The 21,469-nt window shown below is 38.0% G+C and overlaps 1 protein-coding gene across 3 annotated transcripts in view; it reads left to right on the top strand.

The window, feature by feature from the left end:
- The window catches only part of MTERF1 (mitochondrial transcription termination factor 1), a 253,282-nt gene that overhangs the window by 25,299 nt on the left and 206,514 nt on the right, over positions 1–21,469 (top strand). For 2 of the 3 annotated variants that reach the window (XR_004432710.1, XR_004432711.1), the window contains exon 4: positions 14,651–14,743. Coding sequence is in view for 1 of the 3 variants with exons in the window: in XM_033191984.1 (XP_033047875.1) it covers positions 14,651–14,716 (66 nt within the window). In the remaining 2 variants the exon portion in view is untranslated. Of the gene's footprint in view, positions 1–14,650; positions 14,832–21,469 lie in introns of those variants that run through there. The other variant, XM_033191984.1, reaches the window with a different exon arrangement.

The raw sequence follows: 21,469 nt of genomic DNA, 5'->3' as shown, positions 1-21,469 counted from the left end.
GAATCCCTTTTCTGGACAAGATGCAGGTGGGACATTTAAGTAGACATGTCAAAGAAGCCATTTAGATATATAAGTAGAGTTTAGAAGAGAATTTTGAGGTAGAAATATAACTTCTGGGATTAATGGCATACAAATGATACTTAAAATTTTGAGAATGCTTTAGAGGAGGAACAGACAAGAGAGTCTAGGACCCAGCCTTAAGTTCTCCAACATTTGGAGGTTGAATGGGAAAAAAAGGTAGGAATAAATGGAGTTGTGGAAGCTAGGAGAGGATAGTATTTCAAGAAGGAGGCAGTGGTCAACTGTGGTGATACTGTGGTGAAAAGATGAATAGGAGTTCTATGGAAGTTTCACTGTTCCCTTGTGATGAAATGCAAGCCCTCCACCAGCTGCCTCCCATCTACTACCTTCCTTAAACTTTTTTTGATTTTTGTTTCTGTTTCCCTAAACCGAAACCCATTTTTCTTGCTTCCACCCCTGACTTGAGCTATTTTCTTGTGCTTTTCCCCATCTTCAATTCTAATATAGTGCTTTTGTGTGTGTTTTTTTTCATCTTCAAACTTTCCTTCAAATTGTTTTATATAGTGTATATGGAATAACCATTCTTTGGTTTGCTGTATACCACCCATCTGCTGTACTTATTTGGATACCTATGTTGATCATGCTTTTGATGTCCAAGAATAAGAATTTCAAATATAAGGCTTATATCTATGCTACATGTACTAAGTGTTTAGCATAATGCATTTATTCACTGCTGGATCCTAATTATTAATCTAAATTCTAAAGGGGTTTATCAATAATAATTAACAATAAATTAATAATAAAGGATGGCAAAATTAGAAAAACAGTTTAGTGGTGACGCTATGTTTTAGACTAGTGCTGCCCAACAGAACTTTCTGCAGTGATGAAAATTTCTCTCTGTTCTATCCAGTAGATAGCTATTAGCCTCATGTGGTTATTGAGTAGTTGAAATGTGGCTAATGAGGAACTGAATTTTAATGGAAAAAAAAAAACTAAATTAGTTAGAATTAAAATTTAAAAAACCACATGTGGCTAGTGACTATTGTATTGGAAAGCACAGCTTTAGACAACATGATCTGTTAATATAACTTTTATATTCCTTGAGTTTGGGCACAATAGGACCATGTTGATGCTTGATAACTACCTGGAGATGACAGCCTTTTTTTTGGTTTTGTTTTGTTTTTAGGTCTTTGGTAGCCCCCAGATTTCTATATTCTATAAATAAAGTGGCCCTGAAATTTTTGTGTTCAGTTTACGTATGTCCTTAACATCTGAAAGTCTGCTCAGGAACTATTTGAAACAGTGGTTCTAAAATCTGATCAGTCAGATCATTACAATCACCTAAGTGAGCTGTTGCCTAGTTATTTCCCTGTTTCAGGGAGTTTTTCAGTCTCTGCCTCTTCATAGGTTTTAGCTTGCTGTCATGTGGCCCATGTCGACTCTTAGACTCTGATTTCATTTCTTCTGTCTTTCACCACTCTTCAAGGCACCAGAGGACAATGCCAAAATTCCTGTTATTTGTTATTTGATCTTGAACATCTAAAATCATCATTGCCTAAACAACTTCCGATCTAAATTATGCCTAGAGGATCTCCACAATAGCCCAAAATAGCCAAAAATGCTCAGTAAAGTGTCTTCACAAATAAGGGGCAGTCTTTTCCTTAGAGGTATTCTGGTCCTCCAAGGCCATGTGGCTCAAACCGAAACCAACATTGATAAATTTTTTCTTTCCACTGGGCAAATTTCAGTCTTTTTTGAGGTACTTTCTGCTGCATTTCTACTGTTGAAATAGACAATTACTGCTCATGGAATATAGTTCTGAAGATACAAACAAATTTAGAATGCAAAGTAAATCTCCCATACTCCTGTACTCACCTAATTTATCTTTCCATAGACTATCTCTGAGAAGCCCCACAATAAATTAGTATGTTTTCCTCTCAGAGATAGTCTATGTTTATATAAGATATATGTACATATATGTTCCTCTATTGTTAAACCCACATTGTAGCATAAAATATATACTGTTGTTTTAACTTGCTTTTTTATAGTTTAGGGATCATTCTTTGTCAGTACACAAGGAGCTGCTTCATTCTTTTTAATGGCTGCTTAGTACTCTTGTATGAGTGTACCACAATTTATTTAACTAGTCCTAATTGATGAGCATTTAATCTATTATAAAATTACTATTATATATTGTTAAATAACACATTATAAAATTGCTATTAAAATAATCCCTGCAAGAATATATTTATTTTCATATCATTTTTCACATGTACAAAGTATCTGTAGGACATAGTCTTAGAAATATAATTGTTAGATCAAAAGATATGTACATTTAAGTTTTGATATATACTGCCAAACTATCTTCCATTGATACTGTAACAATTACACATCTACTAATAATGTATGAAGATGCTTGTTTTTCCTTCACTAATGGCAGATTTTAAATTTTTCGATACTTGTCAACCTGATAGGTAAAGTTAGTATCTCCTAACTTCAATTTGCATTTAATTTACTGTGAATGAGGTTGAGTATTTAAAAAATATGTTTAAAGCCTCATGTATTTTTTTATCTCTAAATTGTCTTTTTATGCCTGTTGCCCATTTTACCCCTAACTGAGCTATTTGTCTTTTTGCAGGAGCTCTTTATATCTTGAGGAAATTAGCCCATTGACTGTAATAATGCTGTAACTTTTTCACATAAATTTTAACTTTTAACTTTTTTAATGGCATTTTTTGATCATGCAGAATATTTTAATTTGCATATGATTGGACTTATTTATCTTTTCTTTCCTGATTTAGAAGGACTTTCCCATTCTAATGTTATAAAATAATTTACCCATATTTTCTTCTAGTAGTTTTATGATGAAAAAGTTCAAATGCGATATATCTCAACATTCAATAATCTTTTTTTGTCTGTCTACTGAGAAGTATTTGTTTTATTTCTTTTCTTTCTTTCTTTCTTTTTTTTTTTTTTGAGACGGAGTCTTGCTCTGTCACCCAGGCTAGAGTGCAGTGGCATGATCTTGGCTCCCTGCAACCTCCACCTCCTGGGTTCAAGTGATTCTCCTGTCTCAGCCTCCTGAGTAGCTGGGATTACAGGCACCTGCCACTACGCCTGGCTAATTTTTGTATTTTTAGTAGAGGGGGTTTCACCATTTGGCCAGGCTGGTCTCGAACTCTTGACCTCGTGATCCACCTGCCTTGGTCTCCCAAAGTGCTGGGATTACAGATGTGAGCCACCACGCCCGGCCTATTTGTTTTATTTCTGGACTCTATCTGTGGTACCACATTGTTTCCATTTATTTGAGTGTATGTGTGTGTGAGTGTGACCTGCAGTAGTAACATTTTAAAGGTTTTCTTTACATAGCTCTGACATATTTCTTGCTAAATTTATTACTAGGTATTTTGATCTTATTATTGGTATTGTAAATAAGGTATTCTATCCCATTGTATTTTGTAACTGGCTGTTTGTATACAGGAAGGCTGTTCGTTTTATGTTAAAGATTTTTACCCATTCTTTTTTGTAATCTAATTATTGTGTCAGCTGATACTTCTATAACAATAGCATTAACAATGTAATTTACTATTAATATACATTCTTTTCCTAACTTTAACAGAAATGTGTATAAATGAAATTGAGACAAAAAAAAAAAAAAAGAAAACATACAAAGGATTGAGAAAACAAAAACTTGGTTCTTTGTGTTGGATAAGCAAAATTGATAGACCACAGTTATTTCACTTAGGGTGATGGCTTCCAGCTCCAGTATGGTAGTTCTGTTTTTAGTTCTTTGAGAAATCTCCATACTGTTTTCATAGGAATTGAACTAATTGACATTCCCACCAATGGTGTATATGCGTTCCCTTTTCTGTGTGTCCTTGCTGACATCTGCTTTTTTTTAATTTTTAAATAATTGCCATTCTGACAGGTGTAACATGATATCTAATTGTGGTTTTAATTTGTGTTTCTCTGATGATTAGTGATGGTGAGCCTTTTTTTCATATATTTATTGGTTACTTATATATCCTGTTTTGAGAAGTGTCTGTTCATGTCATTTTAACCCCCCTTTAATGGGGTTTTTTTTTCTTGTTGATTTGCTCCTTATAGATTATGGGTATTTGTCCTTTGTCAGATGCATAGTTTGTGAATATTTTCTCCCATTCTGTAGGTTACTTGTCTTCTCTGTTGATAGTTTCTTTTGCTGTGCAAAATCTCTTTAGTTCAATTAGGTCTCATTTGTCTGTTTTTGTTTTTGTTGCATTTGGGTTTGAGACCTTAGTCATAGATTCTTTGCCTAGGCCAATGTTTAGAAGAGTTTTTCCTAGATTTTCTTCTAGATTTTTATAGTTTCACATCTTACATTTAAGTCTTTAATATATCTTGAGTTAATTTTTGTATATGGTGAGAGATAGGGGTTCAGTTTGATTCTTCTGCTTATGACAAGCCAGTTTTCCCAGCACCATTTTTTGAATAATGTGTCCTTTCCTCGTTGTTTATTTTTGTTGGCTTGTTTGAAGATCACTTGGTTGTAGGTTTATTTTTATGTTCTCTAGTCTATTCCTTTGATCTGTGTCTGTTTTTGTACCAGTACCATGCTGTTTTGGTTACTATAGCTTGTAGTATAGTTTGAAGTCAGGTAATGTAATGCCTACAGCTTTGTTCTTTTTGCTTAAGATTGCTTTGACTTGGAATCTCTTTTGGGGCCACATGAATTTTAGAATTATTTTTTCTAACTCCATCAAAAATGATGTTGGTAGTTTGATAGGAATTGCCTTGAATCTGTAGATTACTTTGGGAAGTCATTTTATCGATACTGATTATTCCAATCCATAAGAATTGGGATGTTTTTCCATTTGTTTGTGTCATCTGTGATTTCTTTCATCAGTATTTAATAGTTCTCATTGTAGAGGTGTTTCACCTCCTTTGGTAAATATATTCCTAGGGTTCTATTTATTTATTTATTTTTGGTGCTATTAGAAATGGGATTGAGTTCCTGATTTGGGTCTAAGCTTGAGAGTTATAGTGTGTAGAAATGCAACGGATTTTTATGCATTAATCTTACATCCTGAAACTTTACTGAAGTTGTTTATCAGGTCTAGGAGTCTTTTGAAGAAATCTTTAGGATTTTCTAGGTATAAGATCATGTCGTCAGCCAACAAAAATAGTTTGACTGCCTCTTTCCCAATTTGGATATCTTTTATTTCTTTCTCTTGCTTGATTGCTATGGCCAGGAGTTCTAGTACTCTGTTTAGTAAGAGTGATAGAATGGATATCCTTGTTCTGTTCTAGTTCTTAGGGGAAATGCTTTCAGTTTTTCCTCATTCAGTACAATGTTGGCTGTGGGTTTTTCCTATATCTTATTATTTTGAGGTATGTTCCTTCTTGAAGCCTAGTTTGTTGAGGGTTTTTATCATGAAGAAATGTTGGATTTTATCAAATGTTTTTTCTGTGTCTATTGAGATGATCATATGGTTTTTGTTTTTAATTCTGTTTATGTGTTGAAATACATTTATTAATTTGTGTATGATGAACCATCCTTTCTTCTCTGGAATAAAACCCACTTATGATCATGATGAATTATCTTTTTGATGTGCTGCTGAATTTGGTTTGCTAGTATTTTGTTGAGGATTTTTACATCTATGTTCATCAGGACTATCAGCCTATACAGTTTGTTGCTATTGTTGTGTCCTTGTCAGGTTTTGGTATCAGGATGATACTGATTTAGTAGAACAAGTTAGGGAGGAATTCTTCCTCCTTGATTTTTTGAAAGAGTTTCAGTAAGCTCTTCTTTGTATGTCTGGTAGAATTTGGCCATGAATCTGTCTGGTTCTGGGCTTTTTTGTTTGGTAGGTAGATTTTTTTATTACTGATTTGATCTCATAACTTATAACTTGTCTGTTCAGGATTTCATTTTCTTTCTGGCTTAATCTTGGGAAGTTATGTGTTTCTAGAAATTTATTCATTTCTTTTAGGTTTTCTAGTTTGTGTACATAGAAATGTTCCTAGACATCTCTGAGGATCTTTTGCATTTCTGTGGTATCAGTTGTAATGTCATCTTTATCATTTCTGATTGTGCTTATTTGAATGTTCTCTCTTTTTCTCTTGGTTAATCTAGCTATTGGCCTATTAATTTTGTTTATCCTTTCAAAGAACCAAGCTTTTGTTTTGTTGGTCTTTTGTATGGTTTTTTTTTTTTTTTTGTCTCAGTTTCATTTAGTTCTGCTCTGATCTTTGTTATTTCTTTTCTTTTGATAGCTTTGGGTTTGGTTTGTTCTTGTTTTTGTAGATCCTTAAGGTGTGGTACTAGGTTGTTAGTTTGAAGTCTTTTCTTTTCTTTTTTTTTTTCTGTAGAGATGGGGTCTTGCGTTGTTCTCCAGGATGGTCACAAACTCCTGACCCCAAGTGCCCTCCTGCCTTGGCCTCCCAAAATGTTGGGATTACAGGCGTGAGCCACTGTGCCTAGCCTTTCTATTTTTTTTTTTTTTGATGTAGGCATTTAGGCTGTAAACTTTTCTTTTAATACTGCTTTTGCTGTATCCCAGAGGTTCTGGTATGTTATGTTTCTATTTTCATTTGTTTCAAAAATTTTGTTGATTTCTGCCTTAGTTTAATTGTTTACCCAAAAGTCATTCAGAAGCAAATTGTTTAGTTTTCATGTGCTTGTGTGATTTCAAGAGTTCCTCTTGGTATTGATTTCTAGTTGTATTCCACTGTGGCTGAGAATATGCTTAATACGATTTCAGTTTTTTTGAATGTATTGAGACTTGCTTTATGACCAAGCCTATGGTCAATTTTAGAGGATGACCCTGTGAAGATGAGAAAAATGTGTATTCTGTGATTGTTAGGTGAAGTGTTCTTTAGATTTCTATTAGGTCCAGAATATTCCAATTTAAGTCCAGAGTTTCTTTGTTAATTTTCTGGCCAGGTGGGGTGGCTCACACCTGTAATCCCAGCACTTTTGGAGGTCAAGGCACGCAGGTCGCTTGAGTCTACAAGTTTGAGACCAGCCTGGGCAACATGGTGAAAACCTGACTCTACAAAAATTAACTGGGAGTAGTGGTGTGCACCTGTAGTCCCAGCTACCCTGGAGACTGAGGTAGGAGGATTGCTTGAGTCAAGGAGGCAGAGGTTGCAATGAGCCAGGATCATGCAACTGCACTCCAACCTGGGCAACAGAGTGAGACCTTGTCTCAAAAAAAAAAAAAAAAAAAAAAAAAACCCGCAAACAAACCGAGTTTCTTTGTTAATTTTCTTTTTTTTTCTTTTTCTTTTATTATACTTTAAGTTCTAGGGTACATGTGCATAACGTGCAGGTTTGTTACATATGTATACTTGTGCCATGTTGGTGTGCTGCACCCATCAACTCGTCAGCACCCCTCAATTCATCATTTATATGAGGTATAACTCCCAATGCAATCCGTCCCCCCTACCCCCTCCCCATGATAGGCCCCGGTGTGTGATGTTCCCCTTCCCAAGTCCAAGTGATCTCATTGTTCAGTTCCCACCTATGAGTGAGAACATACGGTGTTTGGTTTTCTGTTCTTGTGACAGTTTGCTAAGAATGATGGTTTCCAGCTGCATCCATGTCCCTACAAAGGACGCAAACTCATCCTTTTTTATGGCTGCATAATATTCCATGGTGTATATGTGCCACATTTTCTTAATCCAGTCTGTCATTGATGGACATTTGGGTTGATTCCAAGTCTTTGCTATTGTGAATAGTGCCGCAATAAACATACGTGTACATGTGTCTTTATAGCAGCATGATTTATAATCCTTTGGGTATATACCCAGTAGTGGGATGGCTGGGTCATATGGTACATCTAGTTCTAGATCCTTGAGGAATCGCCATACTGTTTTCCATAATGGTTGAACTAGTTTACAATCCCACCAACAGTGTAAAAGTGTTCCTATTTCTCCACATCCTCTCCAGCACCTGTTGGTTCCTGACTTTGTAATGATTGCCATTCTAACTGGTGTGAGATGGTATCTCATTGTGGTTTTGATTTGCATTTCTCTGATGGCCAGTGATGATGAGCATTTTTTCCTGTGCCTGTTGGCTGTATGAATGTCTTCTTTTGAGAAATGTCTGTTCATATCCTTTGCCCACTTTTTGATGGGATTGTTTTTTTCTTGTAAATTTGTTTGAGTTCTTTGTAGATTGTGGATATTAGCCCTTTGTCAGATGAAGGAGATAATTGAAAAATTATCTCCCATTCTGTAGGTTGCCTGTTCACTCTGATGGTAGTTTCTTTTGCTGTGCAGAAGCTCTTTAGTTTAATTAGATCCCATTTGTCAATTTTGGCTTTTGCTGCCGTTGCTTTTGGTATTTTAGACGTGAAGTCCTTGCCCATGCCTATGTCCTGAATGGTACTACCTAGGTTTTCTTCTAGGGTTTTTATGGTATTAGGTCTAACATTTAACTCTCTAATCCATCTTGAATTAATTTTCGTATAAGGAGTAAGGAAAGGGTCCAGTTTCAGCTTTCTACTTATGGCTAGCCAATTTTCCCAGCACCATTTATTAAATAGGGAATCCTTTCCCCATTTCTTGTTTCTCTCAGGTTTGTCAAAGATCAGATGGCTGTAGATGTGTGGTATTATTTCTGAGGACTCTGTTCTGTTCCATTGGTCTATATCTCTGTTTTGGTACCAGTACCATGCTGTTTTGGTTACTGTAGCCTTGTAGTATAGTTTGAAGTCAGGTAGCGTGATGCCTCCAGCTTTGTTCTTTTGACTTAGGATTGTCTTGGCAATGCGGGCTCTTTTTTGGTTCCATATGAACTTTAAAGCCATTTTTTCCAATTCTGTGAAGAAACTCATTGGCAGCTTGATGGGGATGGCATTGAATCTATAAATAACCTTGGGCAGTATGGCCATTTTCACAATATTGATTCTTCCTATCCATGAGCATGGTATGTTCTTCCATTTGTTAGTGTCCTCTTTGATTTCACTGAGCAGTGGTTTGTAGTTCTCCTTGAAGAGGTCCTTTACATCCCTTATAAGTTGGATTCCTAGGTATTTTATTCTCTTTGAAGCAATTGTGAATGGAAGTTCATTCCTGATTTGGCTCTCTGTTTGTCTGTTCCTGGTGTATAAGAATGCTTGTGATTTTTGCCCATTGATTTTGTATCCTGAGACTTTGCTGAAGTTGCTTATCAGCTTAAGGAGATTTTGGGCTGAGACGATGGGGTTTTCTAAATATACAATCATGTCATCTGTAAACAGGGACAATTTGACTTCTTCTTTTCCTAACTGGATACCCTTGATTTCTTTCTCTTGCCTGATTGCCCTAGCCAGAACTTCCAACACTATGTTGAATAGGAGTGGTGAGAGAGGGCATCCCTGTCTTGTGCCAGTTTTCAAAGGGAATTTTTCTACCTTGATAATCTGTTTAGTACTGTCACTGGGGTGTTGAAGTCTCCCACTGTTATTGTATGACTATCTCTTTACTTAGGTCTAGTAGTATGTGTTTTAGAAATCTGTGTACTCTGGTGTTGAATGTGTATACATTTAGAATCATTAAATCTTTCTATTGAATTGAGCCCTTTATCATTATATAATGTCCTTCTTTGTCTTTTTTTTCACTGTAATTGAAGTCTGTTTTGTCTGATATTAGAATAGCAGCCCCTGCTCTTTTTTGTTTTCCATTTGCATATCTTTTTTACCCCTTTACTTTGAGCACATTAGGTAAGTCTCTTGAAGGCAGCAGATGGTTGAGTCTTTTTTTTTTTTTTTTATCCTATATGCAATTCCGTCTCTTTTAAGTGGAACATTTAGACCATTTATCTTCAAGGTTAACATTTATATGTGAGGTTTTGTTCCTATCATAGTGTTGTTAGCTAGTTCCTTTGTATTCCCAATTGTGTGACTGCTTTATATGATCTTTGAACTTCATACTTATGTGTGCTTTTATGGTAGCAACTATTGTCCTTCTGTTTCCATGTTTAGAACTCCTTTGAGCACTTCTTATAGGGTCGGCCTAGTGGTGTCAAATTCCCTTATTGTCTGCTTGTCTGGGAAAAAAGACTTTATTTCTCATTTATTTATGAAGCTAAGTTTGGCAGGATGTAACATTCTTGGCTAGATTTTTTTTTTTTCTTTAGAAAGGGTAAAAATATACCACCATATGGCTTGTAAGGTTTCTGTTAAGACGTCTGCTGTTAATCTGATGGGATTTCCTTTACACATGATTTGACCCTTTTCTTTAGCTGTCTTTAAGATTTTTTTCTTTAGCATTGATCTTTGATAGTCTGATGACTATATCCCTTGGTGATGTTCATCTTGTATAGTGTCTTGTAGCTGTCCTCTGAATTTCTTGTATCTGGATGTCCACCTCTCTGGCAAGATTAGGGAAGTTTTCCTGAATTATTCCCTCAGACATGTTTTTTAAGTTGCTTACTTTTTCTTCTCTCAGGAATGCCTATAAGTCATAGGCTTGTTTGATTTACATAATCCCATATTTCTTAAAAAATTCTTTCTTTATTTTTGTCTAAGTTAATTAGAAAGACCAGTCTTCAACCTCTAAAATTCTTTCTTCTGCTTGCCTTAGTCAATTTTCAAAGCTTTCAACTGCATTTTGAAATTCTATTAATGAATTTTCAAATTCAAGTTCTGTTTGTTGTTGTTGTTTTTTAATATAGTGAGCTCATGTTTCATATCTTGAATTGATTTTCTGATTTCTTTTTGTTGATTTTCAACTTTCTCTTAGATGCCATTGAGCATCCTTGAAATTCATATTTTGAGTTCTTTTTTTGTCATTTTGGAATTTTCATCTTGGTTAGAATCTATTGCTAGGGAGCTGGTGTGATCCTGTGGAGAAGTTAAAACACTGTCTTTTTGTATTGTTGGAGTTCTTGCACTGCTTATTTTTTAATTTTCCATCATTTGGATGGGATTTTTTGATTTTTTTCGTCTTTTTTCCCTTGAGGGTATGGCTGTGGTGTATGTTGCATATGATCATTTGGCTTCATTTCTAGGTGTTTTCAGGGGGCCAAGGCTCTGTATGGGTTCCTTGGTTGTGGATAGCTTTTGTGTGGTGGCTTTCTGAAATGCTGCTTGTTTTAACAGTGTATTGGATGTATGAGTCAACACACTGTCTCCTTCAGGGCTGAGAGTACTGAGGTCTCAGGAAGCTTATCTTGTACACTAGTGCTATGCCCTTCTGACAGCAGGTTTTTTTATTTGGTGGTGCTATTTGGTTGCCAGTCCAGTAGGTGGCACTTAAGAATAAGAATGAGCTCACCCTTGAGTGATATGAATAGAGTGATAATGAATAGAGGCAACTTTCCTGACTGGGGAGATCCTTTAAGGGCGAAGTTCCACTAGCTTCTCAATCTGGGCCGGCAAGAATGTAATCCACTTCCCTATCACACCCTAGTTGCATTGCTCATGACCTTCAGTTCTTATAACTTTGACTCCCTGCTACAGTGTGGCTATGGACTGCGAGAATGCCCCTTCGGCAGCCACCACCAAAATGGGTTCAGTGCAGAGCCTCTTATCCCAGTCCAAAGCAGATAATTTTGTACTTATGTGCCTTGTGTTACTGGGATACTGCCATTCTGTGCAGAGATGGGCCCTATCCTTTGTGGTAGCCCCTGCTGTGGGGGATCACTTTCATCAGGGATGCAGCTACCATGAAAAGCACTGGAAAGCAACCCTAATGAGAGTGATAGTCAGCAAGTACACACACATCAGCTCCCAGCTGGGAGAGCCTCTCCTGTGTCTGCAAGAGTAGATGGGGGAGCGGGAGATGACCCCCTGTCCATGTCCATTTCTGGCCACTGGTACCTTCCCCTTTAGCAATTGGTGCCATGCCCATGCTTTCTTTGTCCTAAGTGGAGCTTTGGTGGGCTGAATTCTTCCCTTCCCTTGGGACAGCCCAAACTGAGTGCTGGATCTCCAGAGATTCTGCAGTTCCCTAGAGACCTGCTGGCCCCCTGTGGTTGTGAAAGTCAAAGCAGGTTGTGGGGTACATTTGTAGGGGGTCTGGTGATGTGGCCTCTCAAAGGCTGAGGTTCCCTGGGGAGGGCAGTCGGCCACAATCGGTGAACAACCAATATGGCAACTGCTGTCTCAGTTCGGGCCTAAGGGGTATGCGGGCACTTCTGTGTGAGTTGGTACCTGGTTCTCTATCCCCAGGAAGTTCCCAGATTGCCACCAACAGCATTTCCTGGGGTCATGAGAGCACAGGGACTCCTCAAAAATTTGGTGGTCAGCAAATTGTTACAAGGGTAAGAGGAGCAGAGAAGCCCTACCCTGTCCGTGGGGCTGTGGGTTTCTTAGGGATTGATCTGTGCTGCACTCCTGCTGCTTTCCTTTTCTGCACTACAGCTTCATTCTCTGGATCTCTGACAGATCTGGTTCTCTTCCCTCATTTTTTCATTCAGATTTTGACCATTCACCTATAATTTTGATCTTCTTTCTGAGGAGAACTGGCATCCGACATCCCTAGTCAGCCATCTTGGAAAAAAAAAAGCAACAAAAACCTGATGCTCCTTTTATGAGAATCCATGGTTAAATTCTCCTTAGACAACTAAGACAGGAAAGGCTTACTTCTGAGCAGGTGGGCCATTTTCTATCTTGTAGAATCACAGTCATCCTGACCACATGTAGGTGGTTGTGCTTCTGTTATTTCCCCCCCGTAGCTACTAGGAAGCTAAGCCTTTCAATATATTATTTTTCCAAAATTTTATTCTGAAAAATTTTAAACATATAAAAGTTGAAAGAATTTTACAATTAACATCTGCCTGTCATCTATATTCCACCCCTTACATTTTATTATACCTCCTACATATCTTTCCATGTATCTATACATCTATCAAAAATAGTTATTTTAAAGTCCATACATGATAAATTCAGTATCTGGAGCCTTTTTTAAATTTGTATTTTCTGTTGTTTTGGCTTTCATTCAAACTGTCTTGTTTCCTCATGTGCCTGGTTATTTTTTATTGTGTACCTGACATCATATTTGCCAAGGTTTAGAAAACATTTGAGACATGGAATGATACTAACTTCTTCCATAGAAGATTTATGTTTTCTGCCAAATACCTGTGGGCCTTACCAATCTGTGACTCACCTCATTCCAATTTCAGGGACTGAAACAATTTAAAACTGTATAGGTCTGTCTACTTCTGCTTTACCTTTCCTTCTAGGACATCTCCTTGGTCTGAAGCCAAAATGAAGAGTATTTATGAGTCCTCCTTTTCCTTCAGGATCTATAGTTTAGTCTGTCTCTCGCCTAGTGCTATCAAAAGCCTTGTTTAGCCTCTCAACTGCCCCTTTCAGAATGATTAAATGCTCCATGGGGATGAGCACCCTCAAAATAAGCAAAGCTCAACTTTCTGAGTGAGGCCACCAAATCCTAGACTACCTTTATTGAAAACTGGAACTCTTTTATTTAAATAGAGTTTATCCCATATACATTTAGTTATATGACAGATATTTTTTGCTTCTGTATTAACATCATATTTTAGGTTATAGTTTCTGTGTGTATTGATTTTTAAAAATTTCACCATATGGTGTATTTTCTTTGATTTTTGTTGTGTTTTGTCCTTTTGTTTTGATAATTAGGAAGTCTTATATTCTCTTTTTAGCTACAAGTTCTTTGTAGCTATAAATGCATATAATAATTTTTTGAGGATTGTCAGTTTCCTTATCTGTAAGTTGTAATAATAACCCATTTTACTGAATTGTGAGAATTAACTAAAATAATCACACTAATCATTTACTTGTCATACCGCCTGGTATATGGTAAACCTGTTATAAATGTTGGCTTTAGAGATTATATATTACAAATGAATGAATGACAAGATCATAAAGCAGAGAAAAAAGAATACCGAAAAGAGAAGGGGAGAGTAAACATCCCCTGCTACTGGTGGGGTGTTCTCTCAGGCCCAGTGTACAGGTCTGTTTTGTAGCATCTTCATCCTCCATGCCATTTACTCAGTACCCATATCTAAGGTCCTGACGTGGTCTTCACAGCAGACCTATCATGAAATAACTGGATAAACTTGAGACCGAGTGTTCCTCTCAAATGTATTTGTCAGGGTAATTTACGAACATTTTGTTGTTGTTGTTGTTGTTGTTGTTTCCATTGTCCCCAGAAGCTGTTATGTTCTGATTCTGGGATTCCTAGCTTCAAGGTATTATAAACTGCCTTTATATGGCAGGCCTGAAAAATAACATGGATGAAAGTGGAAGTTTCTTGGTCTCTGGAATAAAACCCTATCCCCCATGTTACCATTTTGGGATTAGAGATGTTGGGGGAGGGAGGCAATGGGAGCATGAAGGTGAGGGGTTTTCTGGGGAGGGCAGAGGAAACAGAACTGGCAGGGGTGGAAATAGCTTTCAGAGATTTGGGGGGAGTACTAATATAGGTGATAGCTTTATGAATGGTTGGAACCTGTCCCATTGCCTTTTAATAAGTCTTTGGATGGGGAGTTGAGGTGGTTCATGTTGATACTGTGAACAGTAAACATTTATAACTGTCAGGGAAGCTGGCTTAAAAGATCCCTGGCACAGAAGAATGGTGTGGTCCTTCTTTGAATGGACTGCTGGACTTAGGCAATTAACATCTCATGTGTGATCATAATGGCCTAAGAATCATGAGATATTTACTTTGTTTTCAGGGCACCATCCTGCTTCCCCATGCTGTGGAGGGCATTGAAGAGGAGAAGGCAGTCACCCAAAAGTAAATTGGAATATCTTGATACTTCTGGCTGGTGAGGGCAGAGCCAGATTTTTTTTTTTTTTCTTTTTCTGAGTAGAACATATCCATTTAATGTGAGCTGTCTTGATCTTAAATGTTGTTACCTTTTTTGTCCCCTACCCCCACCAAACAGATTGTTATCATCCAAGTGTGCTTTTTTCTCAACTTAGTCTAAATTAATAAAGAAAAGATGTGGAAGGTAAATTTGGAAAAGCACTTTTATCTCTTGACCTCCTTTGTTAGCAGCTGTGACAATCTTTAGGAAACTCTAAAAGGATACATAGGAACAAAGGGGAAAAGCCAAGACTGCTGTTCTGTGATGCAGTAGACCAGGAGGAAGAGTGAAACCTTGGTGGAAGCAACAGGTAGTTGCAATTGGAGGGGAATCAGAACAGTCCCAGGGCTGTTGGAAGAAAAGAATGATGGTGCACAGGCTAGATCAAGGAGTGAGGTCTCAGGTGTACCCTGGCAGGAGACTTTTGCCGATTCCTAACTTCCTGGACCCTATCCCACACTTTCACCCCTCAGACCCAGTTTCTGCCTTCATCAGCCCTTATATAAATCTTCCACTATGCCGGAGCCCTGGCCCCAGATGATAGTGGCCAATACTGGTGGCTTATATTTAGGGCAAGGAAGTCGAACTCTTGATGCCCAGTAGCAGGGGAGGTCTGCAAGAGGGAAGTGAGGATGATGTTACCAGAAGTTGTGTCACAGGCATAAATGGTCAGAATCCTTAATGAATTTTCTCAGAGATATTATTGTACATCATTCCACAGGATTACTTAACATAGGTGCATTTTATTCCTATTAAACTATTAGCGCAACTATATGTTGGGTTAAATAGGCTCTTAATCTTTTAAATGGCCTTTCTTAAGAACCTAACCAGTGGGTATAACATTGTTTCTGTGGTAAAATGCTTTTAAAATCCTGCAATAGACTGACAAAAGAGCCGTTGAATACAATCTGTTTGTAAATTGGATTGGCCTGGCTGGGGTAAGGAGGCCCACCCTGTTCTTTAGCTTTAATGTCTACCCCTGTTCAAAGAAGGCAAAGTCTTTTATAGTGACAGGCCACACTGAGTTTAAATAAAGATTGGCTCCTTGCAGGAGAGCCTGTCTGATTTAAGACAGGTCATATTTAATGAAATGTGGCATTAAAGAGGCCTGCTTCAAAAGAGGCAGCTTGTGTAAAGTTCGCTACTATTATCAGACCATCTGTGTTTACTTTTGTGTGAAAGCAAAAGTTTCAGTGTTATTTTGGATCAAAAAATTGCTCAGTGTGATAAGGGGTGTGAAAAGTAAAAAGTAAATCAAAATGAGGGTTTTGTTTTTTATTGGTTGCCATTTTCAATGGAGAATAAATTAAACATAGAGTCAAAAGAAAGGTACAGAGGAGGTGATTGACAGCTTAGTCATGTTTTATGTAACACTTGTTTTTCTTTTACATGAACACGTTATACCATCCATCAGGATAAATTAATATGTCGTGGGCCTTTAAAAACTGTAAAGAAAATAATTTTAATGGTTCCAATAACAGCTCCAGATGAATGCTGGAAAACAGATATTCCAAACTGTCAAATAGCATATGTATTGCTTGGCTCTGTTATAACTGCAAGTAAAAGCTGCTTTTGTATGAGGTTTCCTTGACTGCCAATGGAAGAACTGTAACACATTTATTGTGAACAAAATTGGAATGGAAATGAGACATGTTACAACAGAATGGCACCTAATTCCTTCTTGCCAGTTGGCCTGAATTAAAATAATAAATCATTAGGACAGTAAAAGGTTCTTGGTTAAAAAGAAGAATAATTTAATTAAATAGATTTACAAAAATGACAAGTTCATACATGTATCACTTATGATATGGAGTCTCTACTAAAAATACAAAAACTAGCCGGGCGAGGTGGCAGGCGCCTGTAGTCCCAGCTACTTGGGAGGCTGAGGCAGGAGAATGGCGTAAACCCGGGAGGCGGAGCTTGCAGTGAGCTGAGATCCGGCCACTGCACTCCAGTCCGGGCGACAAAGCGAGACTCCGCCTCAAAAAAAAAAAAAAAAAAAAAAAAAGAAAATATGGTTGTCTTATCATGTGAGAGAATAGAATTATACCCCATATAAATGTGTATGTTCAATGGAAAAAAAATCATAAACTTCAGAGGAGAATTTAACAGTGGTATGGAAAGCAACTGAAAAGTGTTTGCAACAAAGTTCCAGCTGCTGTTTACTGCAGGTAAGGGTCTTCAGGATGCTGCCCTATGTTTGAAGGGGTGACTCATGCCATTATTTATTGCAGTTAATTGCTAATGTTTGTGAAGAGCACAGTATGCTGCAAAGCAGGACCAAGTAATCCATGGTGACCTTTTGTGCTATCAAAGCTTTATCAATTAGAAGCTCTTGATTAGAAATTCATAGGATGCCCAGTGAGTGCCATCAAAGAGAGATTATACTTGGCTTCTTATACAATCTGATTTTTTTTTTTTGTTGTTGGCTCCTCTTCCTTCAAAACTGAAGCCTCACCAGGGAACTATTTCCAAATCTGCAAAGTGAAGCATATTCAAAGTGTTTTCAGACTTCAAGGAGTATTGTGGTTTTTATAAGCAATGGCAGTAATTTTATAAAAGTAGTAGTTATATTTTCCTGATAAATACCTTTCTTCTAGAGACTACCACACTGGCTGTCTTCCTGGTCACTTTTTTCCCCATCTCCTTTGTTCTGTTGATGCTAGGCCTGCATGACATTTACAAAAACTTGTTAAATACTTCAAAGTTATAAATTAAAGTCCTTATTTTACTATAATTCTCACTGTCAGTCTTAAAATATTTGTTCATTTTCATTCACCAATCCCCTGATAATAGGAACTTTGAGTTCTTATTTGCCTTCATGTTGCTACAGCTCTTGACAGTGTTTAATGCCTCACTTCTTGAAATTATCTGCTCTCATGCCTTTTAAGACACTGCAATGTCCTGGATTTCTTTCTATTTACTTTGTCCTTTTTTTTTTAATGGACTCTTCTTCCCGTTTGTTTTCTCTAATTAAGCCTTAACCAAGGCTAAAGCATCAGTCTTTTCTCTCCTTTTCTCTCCTCTAATCTCACTGCTAGCTCATCTACTGCCAACTGTTTTTCAAACCCTGGGTCCACATTGCCAACTGTTGTCAAACATCTCTACTATCTCCATCAAAATCGTCCAAAATCAAACTCATGGTTTTCCCCTGCTCGTATTCAGGATCCTAAATTATGATCTGAATTGCTCCCCTAAATCTCCTTGCCAGTTCCACTCTTAGGATTACCACTACTGACTTCTCACGTTAGCACTAAGTTGTAGTTCTGCTTTCCCCCACCTCCCACCATCATGGTCTAGTCTACGAGACTGTGTTTCTGCTATGGTTGCTGTTATAATTGGATCAGGATCAGTGGAAGTCTATGGACTATGGTGTAGTTATTCTGGAATTTATAGATCAGTCGGATAGTTATTCTGGTTTTAACTGGGCTCACTTATGCATCTGTGGTTAGCTGTGGGTTTGGAAGTTTGCCCTGCTGATCTTGGCTGGACTTGTTCACATGTTTGAGTATCTGCTGGCTGTAAGTTGGTATTTCATCCTCAGAAAGACAGCTTAGATTTGTTGTCATGGCAGAGACAGTGCTTAGAAGTTATAACCCTCTTGGAATTCATCTGAACGGTAGTGGGAGCCCCAGTGGTTCATTCAAGGCAATAGTAAATGGAGTTGAAGAAAGTAGATGGAATGTAAGAGGTGGTGTAGAAGGCAGGACAGATCTTGAGAGGAAGGATCCAGCTGGAGACTAACTCTAGAGTGGCAGCTTCCAGTGAGGAAGCAGAGCAGGTCAGGCGTCTACACACACAGGTGGTAGCTGAGGTGAATTGAGTGTGTTGATGGCACAATTAACAGCCTCTCTGTACTCACAGCCATTTCAGACTTTGCAGCTTTTTCCGTTTGTGGTGGAGTCTATTTTCCCACTCCTTGAATCTGGGCTTGTCTCATAACTTGTTTTGGCCAATAAAAAGTAGGTAAAGTCACAAGGTTTTGGCATTCCAGTCTTGAAAGCCTCTGTGGTCTTCCCATTCTCTATTCCCACTGACAGGAGAACTGGCTAACTGTTATCTCTTCAGTAATGCCATCCCTAAACATCTCACTTAGAGTTGGTTTTACTGTTTTTATTTTCTTATTTCCATTTTCAGTTCTTTTGAAAAATATGTTATTACGATTGATAATTATTTTGTTTACTTTTCTTTTCTTTTTGTTTCTCTAAACTGTGAGCTCCCTGAGTATAGGATAGCTGTTATCCTAGTGACCATCACAGTGCCTGGCATAAATTAGGGACTCAATGAATATTTGTTGAATTAAATTCCATGAGACCTGGTGAATGAATTTTTAAGAAGATTTTCAAGTTATTCAGATATGTGATCAAGTTGATGACCACCATAGTATACTTCTTTTCTTTTAGCTACCTCACAGATTCATCTTCTGAGTATTATCTTGGTTGGGTGCGGTGGGTCACACCTGCAATCCTAGTGCTTTGGGAGGCAGAGGTCAGAGGATCACTTGAGATCAGCAGTTTGAGACCAGCCTGGTAACGTAGTAAGACCCTGTCTCTGGCAAAAGAGCTGGGCATGGTGGTGCATACCTGTAGTCCTAGCTACTTGGGAAGCTTAGGATTACTTGAGCCCAGTAGTTCCAGGCTGCAGTGAGCTATGACTACGCTATTATACTCCTGCCTGGGCAACAGAGTGATACCTTGTCTCTAAAAATATAAGAAAACATTTTCATACTCACTGTTCTGCTTCATGTCCTTTGTTTCAGTTTCATATCTATTATTTGCCTATTCTCTATAGTATTTTGCAGCTCGAATCTTTAATAAAAAGACTCTGATTGGTCTAGCTTGCCTCTGTTTGAGTAGAATTTTCCCACATCAGGACTGGGTGTAGTTAGATGGTCAGTCTGGGGATTAGGTGCCCTTGTTTCTCTAGCCCAATGATATGTAGCCACAAAGGAAGGAAGTAGAAAGAATAGAACCATATGACACAAAATATGGCAGCTTAGCAGGCTATGAGTGTGTCAGGTAATATGATTGGTTTGTCAAGTACAGAAAACTTAATTGTATCTCCCTGTTTTTACCAATTACAATCAATTGATTAAATATTGTTGAGTACCTTATGGGTCAGGTTTAGGGTGCCTTACATGTCAGGCACAGGAAATAAAGTAGTAAGCAAGGGAAACATGTAGTCTTTCCTCACTGAGCTTATTCTGTAGTGGGAAAGATAGCCAATTACTAAAGTCATTAAAATAAAATATTAAAGTATGATGTTAAAAAATGGATAAATTGAGCCCCAATAAAAATAAAATATTTTGCTCTTTAAAATCTGATTATATAAACTTGTAATTCAATAATAAAAAGTCAAATAATCCTATATAAAAGTGGGAAAAAGATTTGAACAGATACTTCAAATCAGGATATATAAATGGCAAATAAGTATATGAAAAGACATGCAGCACCATTAGTCATTAGGGAAATGCAAATCAAAGTTGGTATGTGATATCCCTATACACTCACCTGAATGACTACAATTAAAATGACCATACTAAGGGTTGTCAAGAAGATAGAGCAACTAGAGCTTGCATATATATTGGTGGGAATGCAAAATGAAACAGCCACTTTGGAAAGCAATTTGGCAGTTTAAAAAATAAAGTTATATACTTACTGTATGGTCCAGCAATCGCACTTGGAGGTCTTAACCCAAGAAAAATGAAAATTGTGTCCACACAAAGACTTGTAAGCAAATATTCATAGCAATTTTGTTCCTAATAGCCCCAAACTGGAAGCAGGCAGTTTGGAAACAACAAGTGAATGGATAAACAAACAGGTACATCCATACAGTGAAATACTGCCCAGCAATTAAAAAGTAAGGAATGAATTATAGTATGTGCAATAACATAGAAAGAAGCCAGGAACAAATGACTGACCTATGTATTGTATGATTCTAATTACGTAATATTCTGGAAAAGCTAAAACTGAAAGGACATTTTCCCTGACCCTTTCATGGGCCTTGTGACAGGGGTGCCTCACTTATCCCAAAGCTCTTAACCTCTTGTGAGAGGGGGAGCACACAGGTGAGTGGTGCAGGAGGCAGGACTGGTGCTTCTGGGCGCAGGCAGGAGCAGAACTCTGTACGGCCCCATGGCAGCATCTAGGGGTGTACCCACGACCCCTGGAGCCCCAGAGGGCATGTGTTGCAGTGCTCTTTTAGCTTTGCCATCCTCAGACGGCTTAAGTGTTAATCAGCTCAAGCATCTGCCCCTGTGGCTACTGAGCTCTGTTTGGTGTCCAGGAAGAATCAGGATGCACAAATGAATTGGAGGGTGGTGGATACACAGGATTTTATTGTCAATGAAAGTGCCTTTCAGTAGGAAGGGGAGCTGGAAAGGGGATGGAGTGGGAAAGTGCTTTTCCCCTGGAGTCTGGCTGTCCCCGGCCAGGCTCTTCTCTGAAGTCCCACTGTCAAGCCGTCCCTCTGAAGTCAACCTGCTTCTCTGACATCTCGCTGCTTCCTCTCTTCTTTTCTGCCGTTCCTCTGCCAGTGGAACCTGGGGCTTTTATGGGTACAGAATGGGGGGCAGTGCAGGCCAGGAGGGTTTTGGAAAAGGTAACATTCGAGCAGAAAAATGGGGATGTTCTCACTTTGGGCCATGGTTCTAGGCTTGAGGGTGGGGCTTTGCCGGGGATGCCA

The sequence above is a fragment of the Trachypithecus francoisi genome, unplaced genomic scaffold (assembly GCF_009764315.1).
Source record: "Trachypithecus francoisi isolate TF-2019V2 unplaced genomic scaffold, Tfra_2.0 Lachesis_group4, whole genome shotgun sequence".
Lineage (NCBI taxonomy): Eukaryota > Metazoa > Chordata > Mammalia > Primates > Cercopithecidae > Trachypithecus > Trachypithecus francoisi.
The sequence above is the reverse complement of the archived record's forward strand: the minus strand, read 5'-3'. Positions and strand labels throughout refer to the sequence as shown.